Raw genomic sequence first — 14,100 nt, 5'->3', positions numbered from 1 at the left:
AATCTTAATACCAAATTTTCCTTAGATAAGCTTAGATTTCAATTGGAATAATTAATTTAGGCAAATTTTATCCTTCTTATTTTTTAAAATAATTTGGTAAAAAATTCCTCCTTTTTATAATTTTCATCAATTTCACAAAGAAAATCAAGTTTTATTTTTACTTTTTTTAAAAAAATTCTTTCTATTTCACCAACAAAACCAAAATCCTAGTCATGTTTAGTATGTATTTAGTATTTAGTATTTAAAAGGTCTTTATATTAGATCCACTTCAACTACATAAATTTTACTTAAACTTAACTTAAAATTCCATTTTTTTAGAAGGTTTAGTTTCATTTTTTTTAAATTAAGTTTATGTATACTTATTATATTTTTCTAATTTCATAAGTAGAATTTAAAAAAAAAAACTTAAATCTTAAATATATCTCAAGAGATATATATTATTTTGTTCATTTTATTGTCAACTTTGAAAATTCATAGTTGGTGAAAGAAGTAATTTGGATGCTAATGATTTTCAAAATTATTTCAACATTGTTTTTTATCATTTATGATATTTTATAAAACATAGTTGAGGTTTGTGGTTGTCCCTCTCAACAATACTGTCTCCAAGATTCCAACTTATATCTCTCCTTGGAAGTGCAATGTGCATTACATTCCATTAATTAACCAACAAAATCTTACATTCCAAAATTGTTTCAAACATATTTACTTATACATGTTAAGAAAAAAGAAGAAGCATATTCTAAAACAAAGATAATTTAATAAAAAAAATTTATAAAATTTTACATTTCATTAATTAAACAACAAAATCTTATGTTCCAAACAAAAGAAACGTATTAAATAGTCTTACATTCCAATAACTTTGTTAACATAATGTGGAAAAATAAAACAAGTTGAGGAAGTAAAAGTTAAAAAGAAAAGAAAGAAAAACTATCAATATAATTTTATACGTACTTTTTCTTTCACCCGCTTCTTGCGAGGAGAGAAATGAATGAAGGGTAGTTTAGCAGCAAAACTCACCGTATGAAATGTGTAGGCAGTGCAGCTACCTCTCAATCTCAGAAATCAATGGTTTAACTGCTAGATTGCAAAACAAAAAGGTAAGCATGATTTCGCATAGTATCCTAACCGTGGTTGAAGTCCTAGAAATGATTTGCTTTTTGGAGGATTTAGGATGGCTTGGTTAATTCCATGGTTTGGTAGTGAGAGTGGTAAGGGAGACTTGAAACCATGATCTGGTAAGGGACCAGTTACCAATCCAATCCACTAATGGTTTGGGTGTCATGTCATGAGCTGGGCATGGGCTATTAGGGGTCTACCAAATTTGGTATTGGTACCCAAAATCATTCATTTTTCTCATCTCACTTTTAGCTTTTTTTCTCCTTTATTTTTCTCCCCTCTTTTGGATAGAATAGCATTATCATAATCAAAGCACTGCCTCCTTTACCTCTCATCATAAAAGCTGATGTCATGGAATTTCATTTTCAAGTATTTCGGCAAATCTTGCAGTCAATGTGACTTTAACCTTTTCATGATTTAAGAAGAAGGGTGGAACTGATGAGTGCTTTGCTCACAACCAAGCACACATGGAACATCAAAATATTATTACATTAAGATTAACTTACATTAGTGCTAGAAATCTAGCCAAAAAAATCACAACAACAGGGAAAAGAAAAAGAAGAAGAAAAAAAGACAGCACATGTTGTTGGAGTTATTAAATAAAAGAGTAAGATGGTTTATAAATCTAAAACTTAATCATGATTAGTCCTAATTGGCCTTGTGTTTAATCACATCAATCCCCATCTCAGTTGGGTCAGTTGCTTGAACTTCGTAGCTAATTCCATCTAGCACCCTCCTCAGCCCGTCTTTGGATGTTGCGTACAGCATTTTTGCCCTTATTCTTGATGCTGCTGGGGACCTAATCTCCATCATTAATTAAATGTAAATCAAATTAAACAGTATTATATACGGTACTAAACAAGTAGGGAAGACGACGAACCATGCAATGAAGAAGAGCTTGCTTTTCCGACAGTTATCAACGGTGACGAAATCAAAATCAAAGACAGCATATCGGCAATCATCGATGGGCAATGAAGCAGTAAGATCATCATAGCTTTCGCCAGGTCCGCCGACCTTATCGACGGTAACCAGCCTTGATTTCTCATCGATCTTGAAAACTATATATCTATGTACTTTCTTCCATTTCATCTCCATGAATGAGTTCTTGCACTCATCAGTGACCCACATCCCAGTTGTAGCCTATAGTATCATACACCCAAAATATACATGTAACTAACATAAAAAATTTATGTAAAATAATATAAAAACAAATAATAAATGGGATGTACCATCTTGAAAGCCATTGCCATTGTTGTTGGTTGTTGCTTGAGTGAGCTGAATTTGCTTTGGTAGCTGAAACTTTGAAACTGAAGGTGGCAAGAAAAGAAAGCGGTAATGGGGTTTATATAAAGAAATAAGTTTGGAAATGCCATTAAAGTTCATTCATATTTACAAATCAGCGTGCTCTGTATAGTAAACATTCCTTGTCTGGAATACCTATTTATCCTTGTTTTCTTTTCTTTTTCTGTGGATTGGGGACCCGGGAGGTTATATTTTATTTTAAATATTTACCTTCCTAATAAAGGATTATATTTTTTTTTAAAATTTGGATATTATAACCGAAATTTTTTTAATATAATTATCAATTTTAGCTAAAATAAATATAATTATTATGTTGTTATATTTAAAAAGAAATATCATCTAACTTAAAAACTGTGTGATGATTATAAAATCCCAAACAATTCTATCCAATACATAATCATGTTAACTCCAAATACTTCCAAAAGTATTAGTAATTAACTTCCCTAGATTGATTGAAGTTGCTTAAGGTTAGTGGCAGAGCCAAGGGGCAGGCAGGGCTACCCGTAAAATTTTAAATTACACTTTTCCTCCTAAATAATAAAAATTTGATTTAATCCTTTAAAAATTATAAAGATATATTCTATTAAAATAGTGAATTTATATTTCGGCCCCCAAAAAATTTATTTGGACTCCGCGACTATTTAATGCCCCTTTACATTACACTCAATTACCTCCTATCAAATTTACTCACGACCCTATCACTAATCTTAGACAATAAAAAACTCATTAACTAGGATCTACATCAAATAATCTCCTCTATAAAAACCCTTTCAAAGCACCTCGAAGAGAAATATCAAAGCTACTAACAAGTAGTTTTTAACATTACCAAGTGTGAATCACAAAATAAACTCTCTTCATTATATAACTTCCAAGTTTCCATTTAAGTATTTATAAAGATTATTCTTCAGCTAACTAAGAGATTTTGATAAATTTAATTTAATAGAATAGTTTACTTAGTTTCTCGAATATCCCTTCACTTCAATCAATTTTTTTTCAATCATCTAATAAAAAGTTAAGCTATTCTAATGTAATTATTTTTCATTTTTTTATTTTTACCCATAATTTTTTCAATTTAAAAAAAAAAACATGATTAAGCGTGTTCAATCCCACATCTTCCTAACTCTAACAAAGTGTGTAATTTGCCAATTAAGCATAATGTATAAAACAATTCAGTGGGGTGCAAAAGTTTGTTTATGTAATCAGTTATGATGATAATTTTAAATAATATATTCTTCGATTGAGTTTTAGCTTAATTGATATCGACATTATTACCAATACAAAAAAATATGAGTTCGAATGCATTGAAGTACATTTATTCTCTTATTAAAGTGGTGAATAATTTTAGATATTCTATAAAAAAATAAATCTATACAATACGCAAATGAAATGACAATTACAATCAATACATTTGAATAATTACGAGTAACATCAATCAAGGCAGGTAGAGATTGTTTAAAAAACAAAAGGAAAACTAATGTGAATTAAGTCTTTTACTATCCATTTATAATTTAGTAATTAAATGTGATTGGTTTTTGGAACTCGAGTTACTCATACAACCATTGGACAACTTTTCTCTCTTTTTTTTTTTTAATCTCAAGTATGATTATGAGTTTCACTAAATCTTCATAAATTTTGATGATTATAGGCTGGAAACATAACCTCAGTAGTAAAATACGGTGGTCCCATCTGGGATCTCGCACCCATAAATCCCTCCGATCTCTCTATTTCCTGTTCCTCAAAAGGGTTGTTTGCGTGACAGCAAAGAAGAAGAAAAACCTGCAGTGAAATAAAGAATTAAGACAAAGTTAAAAATAGATCAAAAGGAATGAATGTGAAAGAATAATAAAAAGAGAGGCGTTTTTCTTGATGTAAATGAACATCCATACATGTACCTCTAAACCCACAGCTAATTGAAGCAACTTGATATATCATTACCTTGTTTCTTTATTCATTAACAGATTTATACGTCTACCATTCCAAGATTTCATATCCCTAAGCTCGAGTTCTTCCACAAACTTGTCTAAAGAATGTTTAGGTGATTAGGGTAACAACCCCTGGACAATATTCCTTTTAGTTTTTATGAGAGATAAAAGATGATTATTGATATGAGTCTGAATGTGTTAGAAATCTCTCGATTCTAGAACAAGAAAAACATGGTGCTGAAGAACTAGTTGAAATGATATCATTCACTTTTAGGAATAAAGATCATGACTCTTAAGTTTCATCATGCACAAAGCTATTCAATGATCATAATTTCGTTTGTTTGGATATCAAAGAACAAATTTGAAAGGTTTGTTATTTACAAACCCTAAAAAAAACAATACATTTACCTTATCAACAGACCAAATGCTAACACCTAAAAAGAAATTTTTGCTACCTAGGGACGTGGATGGAGGAGAGATAACCCTCATGTGGGTGGGTCTCCACGATGGGAAACATAAACTATTTTTATTAGGCCCATGAGAGGCGTTGGATCGATGGACCACCTTTTTCCAAGGTGAATCAAAGTCTAATTAAACGTGTATCTGGGGTTGTCTATTTGGGAGGGGAGGATTGGACGTTTGTGAGCGGCTTCTTCTTAATGGAAGTAGTGCAACATAATAATAATCTGCCTAAAACCAAAGAGGGATATGCTTGTCTAGATGAGCGTGATTTATAGCCACTATTAAAAAGGAATGGTGGCCCCGCTTAGTGGACTAGACTACATGAAACCAGTCATTACTTGACAAACTAGCAGGTAGGCTGACTGTTTAGGTACCACAGTACCACCAGCAATGGCAACCTCGTGGGGATGGTCTTTTCTTTTTTTCCTACGACTTCCATCTTGATCCGACCTTTGTTTACATTTGTTCCTCTTTAAACTTTATTTATTACTTTAGTATTTAGTTTTAACTTCAATTTTGAGATAAATTTTCGGATTTTATTTGATTTGCTTCATATTTATAAAATTAAAGTGTTTATATTAGATGTATTTAAGAATAAATTCAAGTGATGTCAAACACAAACTTTATTATTAGTATACAATACATGCCAAAACTTGAAATAAAAAAAGAATAGGAAGTTGGGCTTAGGCCTTAAATTGGGTTGTTTAAAGGAATATTCTAAGGCAGAGCAGATTTCCAACTTGGGCTTCGCTAATTTAGGCTTTAAAAGGAAAAGTTTAAAAGAAAATCAAGTTGATGATTTCTTTTACTTCAATTTCTCAAATTCTTTTTAACAAAGATTTGATTTATTTTTTTGAAAACATTCACCTCTTTCATCCCCAAATCTCAAAATTTTAGTGAAATTAAGCTAGAAAAGATCTAATTGAAATACATATCGCTTATAATTTCATCAAAGAATGACTTTAAAATATGTACATGTCAATAACTAATCACAATTCATTCTATAATATTTTAAATACAATTTCGACATTTATGCCCCCCAGTTAACCATAGCTTCTTTATTATAACTTGTGTATTTTAAATCACTATCATATGAACTTAAAAAAAAAAATTCAATAAATACTTAAAACTCAACTTATCGTATTCTTTTATTAATGTTGAGTCTCATAATTATGTCTATCCAAATTTATTATAACCTATTTTAAAATTTTAAGCAAATCTCACATCTTAAAAGGCTCAACTTAAGTTAATATTGGAAGTTTTTGTTGAGGTAAGATTAATCTTTAACAAGTTATTCACTAATGAGTTCTCTTATGATCATTTGAGTGGTTTACTCTACATTTCAATTATCCCAGTTATAGATCAACCTTTGTATTATATTACCTTCCTTAATCATATATTTATTTTCTTTCAACTTACAAGGTTGATTTATAAGAATACTTTATTATGATTCATGTTACTAAACATCAACTCGGTTAAAAAAATTATTTTGATGTTTTCTTTTTATTTAAAATAAATTATTATTCGAGGATACTTTAATATTTTTATTAAAATTTATGTATAGAATAGGATTTAAAGTCATGTCAATTGCCATAATAAAACCTTAAATTAAGCACTTAACCAAAAATTCATTTTAATAACTTTTATACATTTTAATTTATTATGTACATTTTATTACATCTATCAATTGCATATATACTATTATTTAAGCTCCTGAATGAGTTGGCGTCACCCTCAACCTGTCACCAACTCGATTAGATAAATTATGGATATACCCTTTTATAATTAAAATAAGTTATATTATTCCGGGATATTTTAATCTTTTTATTTTAAAAAATTCAATAAAACTATACATATTGTGGAATTTGAACTTGAACCAATTACATTAGTAAAACATTTAATTTGCCACTCAACTAAAGTTTTATTTTAATATTTTTTATACATTTCAATTTTATTATGCACACTTTATTACTCCCATCATAACTCAACACCGAGTAAATTGAAGACAACACAATGATAAATAATTTAATCTATTTTTTTAAAAAATTTAACATCGTACATATCTTATGTGTTATAATTAATTACTTTCAAACCATACGTTTTATTATTTATTGTGTGTTATTTTTGAACTCATATTTGTGTTATATATTTGTGGTATTATTTAAGTGTGTGATAAAATTTCTAGTACTAATAATGTTATTGATTGAGTTAGCATCGCAAGTTAATTTATTTTTAAAAAATTTTAATATTGTACATATTTCATGTGTTATAATTAATTAGTTTTAAATTAAACGTTTCATTATTTATTGTATGTTATTATTAAACGAACCTCTATGTTCAATGTGATAGAATTTTTAAAATATATAATTTATTTTATATTTAATTTTTTTAATAATTAAAAAAAAACATTAACAATTTTGAAATTTTTATAATTTTCATGTGATAAAGTTCTGGTAAAAAAATCATTAGGCACTGATGTATAAGGAAGTGCCAAACATCCACTTAAGCCTAAAGTATAAAAACAGAAGTCCAACGAAAGCAAATTAGATTTCATTGCAAAAGAAAGTTTTCAGCTTAATCTAACAACTGTTTTTTTTTCCCTCACACTGTTGATAGCTTGAAGGATCTCTTGCACTTTTAGAACAATCCTTATTTGAGCATTTTTAGAACATTTAAGTGCTTTCAAGCTCATTGTTAGAACATTCTCTGGAAGTGACTGTGGTTCGTATGTATACTGTGAAACACAAAAGCCTTGAGCTTATTTGAGCATTCAAGCTGTACATACTTGAAATTTAAAGCCTTGCTAAACTTACAAGTATTAGATTGACAGTAAAAATTAAAACCTTTGAGTGCAGGGGAGATACAGAATACTTCTTGTGGCAAACGAGAAACCCCAATAGCTGTAAGCAATCTGCATTTACAAGTTGCCAGCTTTTAAAAAAAAAAAAAAGATCCAGCAATAACAACAGATGAGGCAGAGAAGTGGTGCAGCTACGACTCTCTTCAGCTATATCTTGCTACTACTTGCCTGGAAGGTGTCCAGGCCGATGTTAGTCACAAGGGTAAAATAAGTTGCCAAAAGAGTAAAAGAGTCAAAGCAGAAGGGGCTGCACTGGCAGTAAATTGCGATTGGGGCAGACCTGATAATGCAGCTCTACTCGCATGTATGCGTGATAGGTATATCGTACTCTTATTCACAAGCGGTAGCAGTGCTCCGTCTTTCCGAGCGCCAAATACTTTTTGGCTGAAAATTATTCACAAAATCCAAATGAAAACCTAGTGTTTCATGGATATTTTTATTAACTACTAAGAAACAAGAGAATGTGTACGCTTCTCTTGAAATTGCAGGACATACAATTTCTATTCAAGTATTTCTAAGACATCCAATTTCATAACTAGAAGGATTGCAACTGTCCCAAGTTAAAGCATGTTCAATCACAATGAACCCACACATACAGTTCAACCAAAATTTACATAATTCCCCTGCTCTAATTTTCAGGAACATGGCAGCGCGGCTTGCTGCCAAATCATGCTGATGAAATGGCAAAAAGCACCCTATAATAACCAAAGACAGGAAATTTCCTTTCCCAAACATTAATAATAACATTGGAAGAGAGGTCGTTAGTAAACTTCACCTGGAATAAGGAGGTGGGCAAAATATGATGACGTAATCAGCTCCTGCACACGTGTACGTACTCGTAACATCATCATACGCGTAACTATACGCGCGTGGGCAAGCATGCTTGAAGAACAAAGAGAATACCGAAGGGTGACATACGTCAGGCGTTCCGAACGCACCGCTGCAACAGTATTGGGGATCTCCGAAAGCTTCACACGCGCTCCTACACCCCACGCCCCCATCACCACGTAACTGAGGAGGACACGCGCCGTTGAGGTCCAATAAGCAACCCGTGGCGCTACAGTTCCCGCCTTTTCCTCCCTTGGCCACGACCAACATCGGCAAATTGTATCCGTCGACTAAGCTCACGTCGTAAAAATCCAATCCTCCGTCACCGTTTAAAGTGAATTCCGCGAGAGTGGCTGGCGGCTTGGCGCCACTCCCGGAACATTCGATTTGACCGGAGCGACAGTCGCCGCTAAGGCAAACGAATTTACCGGAGGAATCTTGGCCGCAAAGGGCTCGACCCCAGAGTCGACCGGACCAAGACCTGGGTATCGTTACGGTTCTTGATTTGCCAGGGTTAAGAACGAAGCCAGTAGTAGGAAGCTGAGGTGTGTTGGCGCCGGATAGAAAGCCAGGCCATATCGTGTGGCGGCATCTGTTGACGATCTTGAAAGAAGCTGGATTCACTTCTGCAATTGAAAACAAGGACAGGGTCAGCAGCAGAAATTACAAACTAACAAGGAAAAGGAAAAGCTGTTGGCAAGGAAACATGGAGTCTTTGATGGGAGTTCATACGTTTATAGTTTACCTGAAAGGAGAGAAATCAAGAACAAGAAAGAAAGGAAGGTGGAAGAGAGATGAAGACAACCCATTATTGAAGGGAAAATAAAAATACAAGAGTTTGAGGTTAAAGAATTGGCCAAAAGATGAACCAAAGAACTCTACTTTTTCTTGCGAGAGGAGAGTAGTGGTGTAGTGGGAGTGGGAGTGGGACTTGCGCTGGTGGGGTTCTTGACTTTCGGCTTTTGGTTATTATTTTGTGAAGTGCATAATTCTTGATTTGGGTTGATGAAGCGGATATGGATATTCGAATTTAGATTTTAAAACTATAAATAAATATTTTGGATATTTAAATATATTTAAATTTACTAATTATAAAAATACTTATAATTTTTGTGAAATTAATAATTTTAAAAAAATTATCCATTTTCTTTCAAAAACAAATAAGGGGATGGAAAAAGGAAGACATGAATATAACTGCATCTAAATATGTGTAGAGATTCCTATAAACTTAGTTTAATTACTTAAAGCTTAAGCATCCTTACAGTATGTGAAAGCTGAAAAAGGAGATTTATAAGCTAAAAATATGAAAATTACAGCGCATATATTAATTATAAACTGAATGAAACATAGGAAAATTGTAATGTTGACAAGACTGTGAAATCTAAGAAACTGTGAAAGGACAATACGAACACTCGATTCGGATGCAGATCATCTAGATTCTATTATCATCAACATCAATTCTACCTCACCCTACAACCAAGTTCTCCAACACCAGATACAGCGAAATCTGCAAATTTTAAGTACACCAAAAAGTGTAAACAAGTTTCATGCCTTTTAACCATCTCTATCATGAGATTATGACCAAACAAACAAATATTTATTTATGAGAAAGCAAGTATGATCAAATATAGTATACCCATTTCTTAGAATGCAATTTTACCTCGAAATTTGTTTATACTTGGAGAACCTCCAAAAGCTAGACTAATATTTTGGACTATATGCTCTTTGCTGCACAATCAAGTTTGGGCCTCCGTAATAGCTGATCCAAGAATTTGCTTACAAATTGGAGGCCACAAGGGAAAACCCAACAATGTTTTAATGGCTTCATTTTTGGAAATAAGTTAAAGCCATAATTCACATGTACTTTTTCATGGTTAATTTTTTTTTAATTACAATAATGGGGTAAATGTAACCACCTATTTTCAGTGAAATCAGAATAGTAGTTTCGGGACTACAAGTTCGAAGTCAGAAAATTTAGTTTAATATTATTTTATGGTCTACAGTATGATATAAATATCATATAAAAATTTTGTTAAGAAATTTTACCGTTTGCATACCTAATTTGATGAAAATGACTAAGTTACATTAAGTGCAAAAGTTGAGTTCTAATAGCTAAAAGTATTAAATCGCTATAGAATTTTAAATTGGAGGTCCTTATATTGTAAATAGACCATTAAAATGCTTAGTGGATAAGTATGAATAGTCATCTTTGGAAATTTAATGAATTATTAAGGGTGATTTTGGAAATTAGTGATTTAAGTTAAAATAAATAAAATAAAATAAACTATTATCATCTACCACCAAAATAAAATAAAAAAAACTAGCTATAGAAGCTTGAAATATTAGCAAGCTTATTTTGCTCAATTAGATTCAGTTAGACCTAGTACGGAGTTAGATCGAGGTAAAGGAAAAATATCGGATTAGCCTCCTTCATATCTACGTAAACTCGTTGAGATAAGTTCGTGTAATTAAATTGAGTATTTGTATGTTTTAATTAGATCATATGTATGTGATTTATATAATTGCCATGTATAAATACCGATCATATATCCGACGATTACCGAGTCTCGTTTGAACCTTAGAAATTCATAGGACACAAATGACATGTTATTAGGGTTACCAATTTGGTTAGGTCCTGCATGTGTTGCGGACACACCACAGCTCGCATGAGCTTCTCGTTTACAGCTCGTATGAGCATACATGTACATGAATTGACATATTACAGTTTAGTACACTTCGTGTGTACTACCCGTGTATCTGAGGATATTCTAAATGGTTCAACGGGCACAATTCTGTTATGAAATCATATGAGTTTGATTTGAACTACTACCAGTATATACATGAAATATGATTATTTGATGAATTCAACCATGAGTGTTGGATTTTATATGTGATTTTCATGGCTAATATGTTGGTGATTATGTGCTCATGTAACACCCCTTACCTGAGACAGTTGCCGAAGTCGAGCACGAGGCGTTACTTGACTTAACTTACTAGTTTGAGGCATAAAAATTTGCTTTTAAAATTAATTTCACTATTTACAACAAAGCTGTCCAATCGCATAGCAGTTACTAAATTAATTATAACTCGAGCTACGAAACTCAAAATTTAGATCCGTAAATTTTCCCTAAAACTAAACTCATATATATTCTTACCATAAATTTTTCAGAATTTTTGATTTAGCCAGTTAGTACATTTTATTAGTTAAAGTTTCCCCTGTTTCATTGTTCGACTGTCCTGACCTCTCGTCACTAACATTAAATTTTCTCATTTTATGATTTTAATATGGTGTTCTCACTTATTTATACAGAAAATAGACTCATTAAGGAATCTAGAAATATAAATTACAACTCATAACTATTTTTGTACAATTTTTAATGATTTTCTAAAGTTAGAACAGGGGACTCCAAAAACCATTCTGACCCTGTCTAACCAAAATTCAGATATCTCAGAATATAGAATTCCTTTACCCACACCGTTATTTTTCTATGAAAATAGACTCTATAAGATTTAATTCTATATATCATTCACTCTCTAATTCATTTTATACTATACTTGGTGATTTTTCAAAGTCACGTTACTACTGCTGCCTGAAATCTGTTTCATTGCAAATTTTTACTTTTTCATGATTTCTATGCATAATTTATCACCTAGACTTTTATAACAACAAATACCTTCATACTTAGCCATTTTAATAACTATTCATTATCAAATATTTACATATCATATTTTGGTCATAATTTAAGAATATACAATCGAAATGACTAAGTCCCTATACATGCCATAGCTCGAAACATTTATCGCCTTAAAATACCGAGTTGTGGTGGTTGATAGTGTGAACGCTCTCTGACGTCTTCAAGATACTGACTATGCTTGATAATACTATATAAAAGAAAAAGAAATAAAAGAAGTAAGCATAAAGCTTAGTAAGTTTACTCTTCTCTTGCTGAAATATTGGTTCTCACTGATATCATAACATATTCTTAACTCTTATAACTCACCTGAAGTTGCTAATTATACTTTTACTTGAACTTCCATAGAACATGATATGTTTTCTAGCCCGTTGAGCCACATTGGAATAATAAGGATACTTGGGTCTCATATCTGATAATAACATGCCAAAGCCATGTCCCAGACATGGTCTTACATGGGATGTTTCTTGTACTGCCAATGTCATATCCCAGATATAGTCTTACATGGGAGTTCTCATATTGGTGCCAATGCCATGTCTCAGACATGGTCTTACGGGGGACCTCTCATCTCGGTGCCAACGCCATGGTCTTACATGATACCTCTCATAATCTCAATGATGCTAATGTCATGTTCCAAACATGGTCTTACATGGGATCTCATCACCCAAATGTCATGACATTTGTATCCAATACATTCCAAAAGTTTCAACGGGACTTTTTAATACTAATTCTCTATCGTATCATACTTGAGTCAACATTAAATAAATTCATGAAATAAATATATAATTTCTGGAAAATAACAGCATTAATAATAATTATTGAAATATTACATTTATTTACCGTAAACTTACCTCGGTACAAAATATAGCCAAATCCACCCACTTAGTCTTCAACCTTATTCTTTCCTTTGTCTAACCTCGGATTCTGTTCTTCTTGATCTATAATAGAAAATTTAGTTTATTTAATACTCACATTTACCAAAACAGCCCTCAACTCTAACTTTGGAAAAATTACGATTTTGCCCCTAAACTTTTACATAATTACACTTTTGTCCCAAAGCTCGAAAATTAAACTTCATCTTTTATTCTTATATTTTATAACATGCTGAACATTTTTTTCCTTCTATGACAACATCAAATTCCCACTCTAGCATGTACTTATGAACATTAGATATTTTTACCGATTATGTCAATATACTCGTTTTCACTTAAAATTGACTAGCAAAAATCGTTTAACATAATTTCAAGCTTCATATTCTACCATAAAACATCAAAATAAACACATTTCACCTATGGGTATTTTTCCAAATATAAACCCTAGGTTAAATTATTGCTAGAATAAGCTAAATCAAGTTACTGGGACTAAAAACATAAAGAACATTAAAAACGAGGCTTGAAATCACTTACTATGGAGCTTGGAAGCTTGAAAACCCTAACTATGGCTTCCCCCTTGCTATTTTCGTTCACCATGGAGAAGATGAGCACATTTTGCCATATTTTTCCCTTTTTAATTCTTTTTATTACTAAATTAGCAAATTGTCTCTAACTTAAAAATTTCCTATTTCACTTATCTCATGTCCATTTTTGTCTACCAACTTAACCAACAGTCTAATTACCATATAAGGACCTCCAATTTAAAGTTTCATAACAATTGGACACCTCTAACATGTAGAACTCAACTTTTGCACTTTTTATAATTTAGTCCTTTTGGCTAAATTGAGTGCCCAAACGTCAAAATTTTCAAACAAAATTTTCAAAAAAATCATTCCGTGAAATCGTAGACCATAAAAATATAAGAAAAATAAATTTTTCCTCATCGAATTTGTGGTTTGAAACCACTGTTCCGACTAAGCCCAAAATCGGGATGTTACAGTTTAGGCTTTTGGCCAAATTGATTGAGATTTGCTATGTTTACTTAC

The 14,100-nt window shown here is 31.7% G+C and overlaps 2 protein-coding genes across 5 annotated transcripts; both read right to left on the bottom strand.

The window, feature by feature from the left end:
* Window positions 1–1,552: 1,552 nt before the first annotated feature.
* Window positions 1,553–4,702, bottom strand: LOC107945038 (actin-depolymerizing factor 5). Of its 2 annotated transcripts, none has more exons than XM_016878860.2 (5): window positions 4,311–4,702; window positions 4,078–4,194; window positions 2,346–2,423; window positions 1,997–2,256; window positions 1,553–1,915 (listed from the first exon to the last, which is right to left on the bottom strand). In XM_016878860.2, exons 2-5 carry the CDS (start codon window positions 4,120–4,122, stop codon window positions 1,765–1,767), a joined length of 534 nt encoding a protein of 177 aa, XP_016734349.2. In that variant the 5' UTR covers window positions 4,123–4,194; window positions 4,311–4,702; the 3' UTR covers window positions 1,553–1,764. The 2 variants fall into 2 exon arrangements, with proteins under 2 accessions (XP_016734349.2, XP_040964210.1); XM_041108276.1 differs by having other exon boundaries at window positions 4,354–4,702.
* A 2,628-nt stretch (window positions 4,703–7,330) lies between these two features.
* Window positions 7,331–9,513, bottom strand: LOC107945039 (thaumatin-like protein 1). Of its 3 annotated transcripts, none has more exons than XM_016878861.2 (4): window positions 9,236–9,512; window positions 8,438–9,116; window positions 7,943–8,046; window positions 7,331–7,713 (listed from the first exon to the last, which is right to left on the bottom strand). In XM_016878861.2, exons 1-4 carry the CDS (start codon window positions 9,297–9,299, stop codon window positions 7,595–7,597), a joined length of 966 nt encoding a protein of 321 aa, XP_016734350.1. In that variant the 5' UTR covers window positions 9,300–9,512; the 3' UTR covers window positions 7,331–7,594. The 3 variants fall into 3 exon arrangements, with proteins under 3 accessions (XP_016734350.1, XP_016734351.1, XP_016734352.1); XM_016878863.2 differs by having other exon boundaries at window positions 7,564–7,830; window positions 9,236–9,511; XM_016878862.2 differs by lacking the exon at window positions 7,943–8,046 and having other exon boundaries at window positions 9,236–9,513.
* Between the last annotated feature and the right edge of the window lie 4,587 nt (window positions 9,514–14,100).

This window comes from Gossypium hirsutum, chromosome D12 (genome assembly GCF_007990345.1).
Source record: "Gossypium hirsutum isolate 1008001.06 chromosome D12, Gossypium_hirsutum_v2.1, whole genome shotgun sequence".
NCBI classification, from domain to species: domain Eukaryota; kingdom Viridiplantae; phylum Streptophyta; class Magnoliopsida; order Malvales; family Malvaceae; genus Gossypium; species Gossypium hirsutum.
Note: the sequence above shows the minus strand (reverse complement) of the source record. Positions and strands in the feature narration are given on the sequence as shown.